Source organism: Poecilia formosa, unplaced genomic scaffold (assembly GCF_000485575.1).
Source record: "Poecilia formosa unplaced genomic scaffold, Poecilia_formosa-5.1.2 Scaffold192, whole genome shotgun sequence".
NCBI lineage: Eukaryota > Metazoa > Chordata > Actinopteri > Cyprinodontiformes > Poeciliidae > Poecilia > Poecilia formosa.
The window spans coordinates 317,429-326,656 of NW_006800131.1; the positions used below are offsets into that span (position 1 = coordinate 317,429).

Consider the following 9,228-nt stretch of genomic DNA (forward strand, 5'->3'; position numbering starts at 1 on the left):
AGTTAAGGAAATAAAACAGTTTGTAGCTTTTATTATGTTAAAATTCTGTCATTTTCCAAACTCAAATTCCCAGAATTCAGTTACTGTTAAAGTCTAAATGGAAACATTTATTATGAATTTATGAATGGGAAAGATGGACTGACTGAACAGATAAATGGGCAGAGAGGAGAAAAGAATGATTCGGAGATAGATGAACAGATAAATGGACAGATGAATGAACAGATGAATGGACAGATGGATGAACAGATAAATGGACAGATGGATGAACAGATAAATGGACAGACAGACAGAGACAGATGGACGGATACAAAGATGAAAAGATGGAGAAAGGAAAAACTATCTGGAAACAAATGTTTTTCATTCTATCCTGAAACCTGGAAACACTTCAGCTCCAGATTAAACTGATGCTTTTACCACAACAATCAATAGTAATAAAAAAGCTGAAAAAGTATTTGATACTTTCTTTACAGTTGGTAGTTTATTCATGACCAGTGAGCTCATCAATGAATGCATGAATGAATGAATGAAGTGTGCTTTCGTACCGTTTCAAACAGCTCCTCCATCAGCTCGTTCACTTCCTTCTCTGAAGGAGAGAAAAACGTCCATCACACAAACTGAAGGAAACGGTGACAGTTTCATCCCTGATGACTGACAGTAAAGCTGCATGACTAGTTTGAAGGCGATCTGTACTGACTGGTGATGCGGACGGCCTTGTCGTCACGGTAATCCTCCAGGTCGGGCTCATCGATGTCGGCCAGGAAGTTGTACTCTGGATCATCTTCATCATCACACTCCTCTGGAAGATGGAAACAGAGTTTCTTATCAGTTAATGACTTAATCTAAAGTTGATTAATCTTATCCATAAATTAATGATTATTTGACTAGCGACCAGTTTCTTAAAAACCTGAGTTTTCTCTTGTATCAACAGGACTGACAATTTTTAATATAAAGGGCAAAATTTTCCATAATATGATGAATTTAAAAAACACATAATTACATTTTATATTATTTGGTGTCAGCTGTATTGTGGCTTTCTTACAATATTAAAATTAGACATATTTCTAAAACAAAAAAGGAGTCTCTTGTGAAAAACTTAATTCCCCGTGAACAGAAAGATGTTCATCCATAACTATTGTCTGTGGTTGACGGGTTTTTTTCCTCCTCTTTTCTGTCATCAGCTCATCTTCGCCTTCGTAGCATAGCAACCGTCTTTTTAAACAAGCAGTTGACTCTTCCCAGTCAAGCGGTTCGCCTGAATGAGCGTTATTAGAGCGAAACTTAAGGAGCTTGTCGAGTGTTTATATGTCAAAACAGAACCGCATAAAGTTCACTTTACATCCCACACCGGACTCTGGTTGGACCGTGACTCTTTCCCTCCTTGTTATCATCTCCGCCATCTTTATTTCTCTCAACGGCTCCGTTTAAGGATGCCCAACGGCGCCCTCTGCTGGATGGCGGCCAAACTACATCACTAAAATAAGATTTAATGGACGTTATCGAACTGTTAATCAAAGATTACATGCAAGTTAACTTTTTAACTAATCTTATGACGGTCGCTCACCTTCGTTATCAACGTCTGAGCTCATCAGGCCTCTCAGCCAGTCGGTCCAGTCCCGGTCCTCCGGCGCCGAGCTGGAGTCGTACATGTCTGGGGTAATGTCGGGGGCTCGGAGCTCCGCCTCCAGCTGGCCTAACGGGACGTCGCGGAGAGGACGCTTGGACCGGGTCCGGTACGCCATCACCCCAGACTCATCCTCTGACTCAGACATAGGCTGAGGAAGTCAGATTAATCACCAGTAGAAAGAAAATTATACATAGTTTTCAAGGTTTTAAACAAATAAAAATCTGAAAAGTGTGGCATGTTTTTATATTTAGTCCATCAGAATCATCTTTGTCCTGAAATTAAGGCTTATATAAATCTTCAAATAGTTGAAATAATATCGCACACTTACATACAGAAAACGCCAGAGTACTCAAAAATTGTACTAAAGTAAAAAGTACCCGTCCAAGAAACTACTTAAGTAGGAGTAAAAAAAATAAAGTTGGTAAGGCTACTTAAGTACTGAGTAACTGTCCCAAATGAAATCTGCTTAGACCCCCAAAAAGGCTTTGTCCCTGCTACAGTTACCTGGTACGGCTCCATGCAGCCAGCTAGCTCCTCCTCAACCGCATGCAGCTTCTCCAGGAAGCTGCTGTCAGTCGCGCCTTTGGAGGGCGGGGCTTTAGGAGGAGGAGGGGGCCCCATCAACCCTTCCTTCAAACGCCGGGACCGAATTCGAGATGTCTGAGAAGACAGAGATGCAGAGTGACCGTAGATAATGGCGACTTTCAGCCAATCCTGTGGTTATCAGTCGCTACCTGCCAGGGGCTGCAGCTGTCGTCTTCGGCTCGATTCAGCCGAGTCCCTCTGGGGGACGAAGCTGTGCTCTCCATGTCGCTCTCCTGGAACGTCTGAATAATGAAAATAAATAAAAACAATATAAAATTAGGCCTGGGCAATAAACCAATAATATATATCGCTATAGCCACGTGATCAATGTCAATGGAAAATACGTCTAACCAAACATTCAATAATTTCACTGAACTCCGATCCAGAACCGTACAGCATTCTGGGAGATGTAGGCAGAGGAAAGAGGAAAGACTTTAGCAACTCAACCTCTGAATGCGAGCTAACCCAGGTTGGTGGATCAACTGACTCAATCTCTCTATGGTTACCTAGCAACTCACCTAGCAACTATGGTTACCTAGCAACTCACCCAATCTATGGTTACCTAGCAACAAACTACTGAGTAACTGGCACAGCAGCAGTTTAAAGTTTCACTACTGTGCTTCATAACTGCTTCAAAATAAAAAACAATGGCATGGAGTAAAAACTGGATAAAACATGAAAGGTCTGGCAGAATTCTAGATATTTAAAACAAAACAAAAAACTAATCAATAATTATCAGTATTGATTGATATAAAATGATTGCATTGCGATACGTTTTTCAGCCATACCGTCCATCCCTGACAGGAATTAATTATTAATGACAATAAATGAAATTTAGCCATTAAAATCAAAGCCTCACATCTTCAGCCGTCTCATCCTCCTCTTCCTCGTCTGGGCGGTATTCTTCGTCAGAGGAGTCTTCCTCATCCAGTGGGATGTCCACAAACTGAGGAGCCTGAAACAAAATTATTTTGGACTAAATTTCATAATTTACTGATAAGTCTGGACATCCGTGCTTTGCATAAACCAAAAGAAAGTTCCTGTTCTTGAATTATTTACAATATTGTTTCGTAATGAGTTAAACAGATATACCAGAATTAAGTAGATTTGAGGTTCATGAAATGATAAAAACCAACATGTAGGTTTTTATTAAAGAGGAGTGAACTGTCAGACTGACAGATTATGGATAAAATGTTGCATTGTTGTGTTTTACCTTGGCGGCGTCGCTGCTTTTCTTGATGGGTGAGATATTCCAGGTGGGAATCACCTGACGGGAAACGGAAACATGAACAAACTATGGCTGCAGCTGCATTTCAGATCATTTATCTCTTCAGAAACAGACTCACCACACCCTTCTCCACCACTTCTTTAAACTTGGATCGAGTCATTTTAGGCTCCTGGAACAGAAAACACTCATAATTATAAGAATGTGAGGATTCAGCTGGAGCTGCACTAAGTTTTTTTTTTTACTGGAGACTCACAAACGGAGGAACGGCTTCTGTCTCATTGATGGCCGCTTTCATCATGGCAACCACATGTTCATTGGTGATCACTTCCTAGAAAACAAACATTAAAAAAAAAGAAACATTACAGATCAAAACATTTTATTTTGTTTACATGAATCACCATACATAAAATAAACTGAATAATTCATTATTTTAGTGTCTTTTCCTGTTCCTCAAAGGACAAAACTGACCTATGCTTATTATTTACAGCATTGCTTCACAATTTATTTTTTAAAATAAGATTTTAAACTCATTTTTAATTGTTTTATTAGTTTATTTCTTTTTTGTTAAAGACTTTGTGTTTGACTTTTTCTTTGGCCAAGTGGTTAAACACAGATTTAACCAATCGACCAACAATTAGGGCTGAAACGATTAATAGAAATAATCATGATTAATCAATTATTTAAATAATCATCAACTAATTTAGAAATTGATTAATCATTAACTGGAGTATACAGACTCAAAAAAGGTAATGTGCTTAAAAACATATTCAGAGCAGAAACTAAACTAAAACTGTGCAAAATACAACAAATTTATACAATAAAATACATTTTACACGAAAGTTACAACACATTTCAAAATACAATTAATTTTGCATTTAAGATGAAAACACCTTTATCTGCAAATATGTTTAATTGCTCATGTGGTACATTTAGTTTCACTCAGTTCAAAGTAACTAAAGGAACGAAATTATTGCATTTCAGGTGAAAAAAATATTATTTAAATTTATTTAATTAAATATTTGTTTATTTACATTTTTAATTAATTATTAATATTGTATCAAAAAGGCTTCAGTGGTTAAATGAAAATCCGGTAGAATGTGACATGTGACAGTTTTAAACAATCTGTGTAACCAGAACTCACATGAATGATGTTTTTAACGTTCACAGTGGTCAGGTTGTGCTGTTTGGACTTCGTCTCCAGAGCCTGGTCCAGATCTTTGTCGATCTCCACCTCCACGCCCGTCTCTTCCTCCTCCTCCGTCTCTGACTTCCTGCCCTGATCATCAACTTCCTTCTCATTCAGCGTCCGTTTTTTCCGCTTCGCTGCCTTCTTCCTCTGAGCCTTTACTTCCTTCCGGCTGTCCTCTGAGACAGAGATGTTTGACTTGTCAGTAGAAAAAAACGTTTCCACATTCTGTTATGCTACAAACACAAATTTCAGTGTTTTTATATGGATAACGTCAAGAGTTTAAATAGTTGTAGTTTGAAATAACAGGAATCATTTAGTAATTCAAAGATTATTTATATTTATATTACAGGTGATTAAAGTGCTTCACTACAATCACACGTAGATAAAAGATAAAAGAAAATATTAAATTTAGTTTGATAAAAATAAAAAGTCAATTATAAAATTGGCAGAAAATACCAAAAAATAATAACACAAATAAAAAACCAAGACACTTATTTTCAACTGCAGCAATTTCCCAAAAAATCTAATCAGTAATAATATTCACTTTTTTACATGTTTTAAAAAATTTTTCTTCAATATTTAAAAAGAAAGAAAGAAATTTAAGACGGAATAATCATCAGAATAAATGATTACTAAAATATTCATTAGTTCTGAAATGTCTTCATATTTTTGCTCAGAACCAGCTTCAACAATCAGTAGTTTATCCATGTTGAATGTGAAGACAGGAAGACAAACGTGTTTGTGTTACCCATAGTGATGATGAGACTGGAGTCAGTGGTATCTTCCTCCACCAGCAGGTAGCCTTCCTCCTCCTCCTCTTCCTCAGCCTGACATGGAGCAGGTGGTGGCAGCAGCATGCCATCATCAGAGCTGAGCGGCGCTGGTCCAACACCGGAGCTGCTGGAGGCATGCTGCTGCTTGGCTGGGCTTAATTTCAGGCGTTTTCGGGCTGAGCTCATAGTGGAGAAACATGACCTCTGATCTCTGAGCCAGACAGAAGAACATCCTTTAATTAAACTTTAGATATGTAGAAACACTTTACAATGAACAAAAAAATGTCAGGAAATGAAAAAGGAAACTCACTGCCTCTTCCAGCTGCAGACTGAAGCTCCTGTAAAATGAAAACAATGTTAGATTTCAGCAGATGTTGGTCCCCAGCACCAGTGTAACCTCTCACTGAGCTGCTGCTAGTGTTAAAGTTAATGTTGGATCCTGATATTAAGCAGTTAGTCTGATTAGCAGCCGCCCGCAGATAAACTCACGCCTGTTGGGTCTCCGAGTGGTAAGGCTGATAAGAAGCCCAGGATGAGGCTACAAAGCTAACAACACTCCAGCTGGTTAGCGGCTAACGGCCCGCTCCTTCCAAACGCAGCCGATTTCCGGTGAAAACGTCCCGTCCAGGAGTCTTTGTCAGCCCGGTGTCGCTTCTGGGTGGAGGGAACCTTAACCACCAGGATCCATCGCTACTCACGCACACTTACCGCCACAACCATTAGGCTATTCTGCCTAAAAAAAAAAAAAAAAAAAAAAAAAAACTACATTTCCGGCGTCGCGGCGCCGACGTGACGCAATCAATATGCGGTTTCTAGGGGTGTATGGCAAGCCGTTTGTATATTTATATACGTTAACTTTAGAAAATACGGCAAGCCATTGTGTAAATATTGAGCTTCGTGACCACCTATCAACTTTTCGGCAGCAAATCAAAGGCTGGTACAGAGGGGGCTTTTATAGCTACCGCGAAAGCACAATTTTAGCTTACTTTCAATGTGTATATTCCTGCTATTAAACTTGGTATTTTAGTTGGAAAGAAATGCAGTCTTAAGTTCAGATTTGTCCCCCCCCCCCAAAAACAAAACTTAGTCACACATTGAACACATCCTCTTTAAATCAGATATTTATAACCCAGAGAGTTAATTTAGAGTTGAAAGGACATCGATTTTTGACACTAAAGTATATTCTGCATATGGTCATGTGAAGATAAAAGGAAATGAACATTAACTGAAATAAAAATCTTTATTAAAATAGCCTTATTATAAAACATGAGTAAATCGAGATCATCTCATTTAAGAAGAGCAGCAGGACTGAGCGCCTTCAGAGCAGCTGCAGGTTTCTTCAGCTCCTCCATCACCTTCAGGCCCAGCGCCTTAACGGGCCGCAAGCTGACCAGGGACCGACCGGTACCGTCGGTAGGAGAAACTTCCGCTGTGTCCTTCGGTACCGCGGCAGTCACAGTCACCTTAACGCGTCTGCGGTGGTGAAACAGAGACTCCCTCCGGTTGGTGGACGGCGTAGTGGCCAACACGTCGCGGAAGCCGTAAGACGTCGTCACCTTCGGTACGTGCAGCAGCGACAACGCCGCTCGCGTCGTCGGGTCCATATCGGCGACGCGATGGCGGCAGGCCCGCGGAGAGCGCAGGCGACGCCAGGAGGACGACCGAGTCGGGCTGGTTCCGGTTGGGTCCTCGTCGTCATCTTCCAACAAGAGCCTGGAGCGGGTCGGGGAGTCCCGGTGGAACATCGGAGAGGCCCGATATGAAGAGGGGATGATGAAGGTCGGGATCCGTTCCGGAGTCAGAACCACAGCCCGAATGGACGCTCCGTATTTCATCAGTTTATCTTGAGACAAAGAGTCAAATGGATCAAATTTACGACTTGAAGGTATTTTGTAAACTTTTTGACTTTCAGGGAAGATCCGATAAAATCCCGATGAGGTCCAGACGAACCAGCAACTCAACTTCACAATCCTGAAGTAGTTTCCCTCCCCAATACAACCACAAATCGACCACTCCTGAAGAGAATAAATAAGTAAATAAACATCTTATTTAAAAATAATGAAATAACCCTACCTGAACAGTTCTCTACAAACCAGTTCCTGGCGCTGGTACCAGTGCTCAACTGGACCGTCATGGTGTTGTTTATATAAGCAGCTGCAGGTGGGACCAATCACACCAATCAAAGGCCTGATTGAAACGTTTTAACTGGCTGAGTTCTAACTGATTTCCTTTTCTTTTTTTTCTTTTTACTATAGAGAACAGCCTTTACTACAAAAGGTGAAGAATGATACAGAAATCAGTAGAACAAATAGCTAAAGAACAAACTTCGGCTCCTTTTTTCCTTTCGCCGCTCTGTGCTTCACGCTGTCACGGTTGCTATGCAACATAAGCTTCTCTCTTCCGGTCGTCGATATTCGCGGTCTTCGAAGGACCCGGATGCAGACCCTGAATTCGGACACAGCTTTTAACATAAGTCTAGGAAACGTGACTTATTACGCGAGAACATAGAATTCGGCGGGTTTGATGTCTATGACGTGTGAATAAACGTCATAAACGTCAGGGTCTTTAGTTGTATTGTCTTCTTCTCTAACCTTCACTTTGCACTCATTTGTGGCAGAGCCCTGCTCAGTACTTGTTCTTGCTATTTTAGCAGAAAACTTTCAGCTTATCCCGAAACCAGTGAAGTCTACAGCGATTATGCCAAGCAGAATGAATTCTCCAACCCAGACCGTCACAGTCCACACCCTGAGGAGTATAGTCCATCCACTTTTCATCCACTTGACCTGGATGGAGTGGATGCGTCTAGCAACAGGAGACCCAGCTCGCACCACCACCTGCGTTCTGGTCAGGATTTTGGAAGATATCCTGCAGCTCTTTATATCTAATGCTCTGGATAGTCTTCCAAAGGACAATTGCACCACAGAAGCCATAGAAGCAATAGTTGGCAACAAGGTGCCTGAAGCCTTTGCAAGAGTCGTGAAGGTCAGTGGAGAAGTCCAAACAGAACACACTGCCAATTTAAACAAGCTCATTGTCAAATATGTAGTGGAAAGAGTCAATTCTAGCTTACACTCTGACTCTGACGACAATTCCAGCAATCACGTTGATGAAGCAATCAGTGGTATGGTAGACGAAATCAAAGTGATGATAAAAGACCTTTTTGTCAGATTGCATGCAGAGGAATCCAAGAAAGCCGTTGTCTGCCGAGATGAGCCAAAATCTATGTTCCAACATCTTACAGGGAGGATCAATGGGTTTTTCACTAAATTCACTCGGAGACATTCGTCTAGGGTTGCTCCAGTGAATCTGCCAGAAAACCCCAAAACCTCTCACACCATGGCCAACAAAACGACGGCCATGGCAGCCTTGATTCCTGCAGAGATTGTGTCAACCAAACACCTGCAGGAAGAGGAATTAGAACTGGAGCCCAGGTGGGATGAAATCTCACCTGTGAAGGCCTTCAGTCCACCAGATGATGTGTCAGACATCATATATCTAGAAAACTTTGAACCAGAGATCCTGGAACCAAGGTTTAAAACCACACCCAGGGAAGCCTTCGTTCATCCAGAGACCCACCAGGAAGAGGAATCAGAGCTGGAGCCCAGGTGGGATGAAATCACACCTGTGGAGCCCTTCATTCCTCCAGTTGGCTCATTTTAAATTTATTTGCTTAGTACTTAGGTCGTTTTAAAATTGTTAGTCGTTAGTTAGGTCATTTTCAAATTGTTTGCTTAGTAGTTAGGTCATTTTCTAATTGTTAGTAGTTAGGTCATTTTCTAATTGTTAGTAGCTAGGTCATTTTCTAATTGTTAGTAGTTAGGTCATTTTC

General features: G+C 40.9%; 2 protein-coding genes across 5 annotated transcripts in view; both read right to left on the reverse strand.

Moving 5' to 3' along the window:
- The window catches only part of gon4la (gon-4 like a), a 16,727-nt gene extending 10,546 nt beyond the window's left edge, over positions 1-6,181 (reverse strand). Inside the window, exons 1-13 of one of the 4 annotated variants that reach the window (XM_007566483.2) lie at positions 5,889-6,181; positions 5,710-5,737; positions 5,375-5,632; positions 4,579-4,802; positions 3,691-3,765; positions 3,556-3,606; positions 3,423-3,476; positions 3,069-3,164; positions 2,359-2,451; positions 2,129-2,284; positions 1,562-1,772; positions 695-796; positions 543-583 (exon numbers count right to left, since the gene is read on the reverse strand). In XM_007566483.2, the coding sequence (XP_007566545.1) occupies positions 543-583; positions 695-796; positions 1,562-1,772; positions 2,129-2,284; positions 2,359-2,451; positions 3,069-3,164; positions 3,423-3,476; positions 3,556-3,606; positions 3,691-3,765; positions 4,579-4,802; positions 5,375-5,585 (1,314 nt within the window). In that variant the 5' untranslated portion in view covers positions 5,586-5,632; positions 5,710-5,737; positions 5,889-6,181. The remainder of the gene's footprint in view (positions 1-542; positions 584-694; positions 797-1,561; positions 1,773-2,128; positions 2,285-2,358; positions 2,452-3,068; positions 3,165-3,422; positions 3,477-3,555; positions 3,607-3,690; positions 3,766-4,578; positions 4,803-5,374; positions 5,633-5,709; positions 5,738-5,888) is intronic. The other 3 variants (XM_016678854.1, XM_007566482.2, XM_007566480.2) reach the window with 3 other exon arrangements.
- A 441-nt stretch (positions 6,182-6,622) lies between these two features.
- Positions 6,623-7,584, reverse strand: LOC103147916 (C2 calcium-dependent domain-containing protein 4A-like). The gene is made up of 2 exons (XM_007566484.2): positions 7,473-7,584; positions 6,623-7,242 (listed from the first exon to the last, which is right to left on the reverse strand). Exons 1-2 carry the CDS (start codon positions 7,531-7,533, stop codon positions 6,686-6,688), a joined length of 618 nt encoding a protein of 205 aa, XP_007566546.1. The 5' UTR covers positions 7,534-7,584; the 3' UTR covers positions 6,623-6,685.
- Between the last annotated feature and the right edge of the window lie 1,644 nt (positions 7,585-9,228).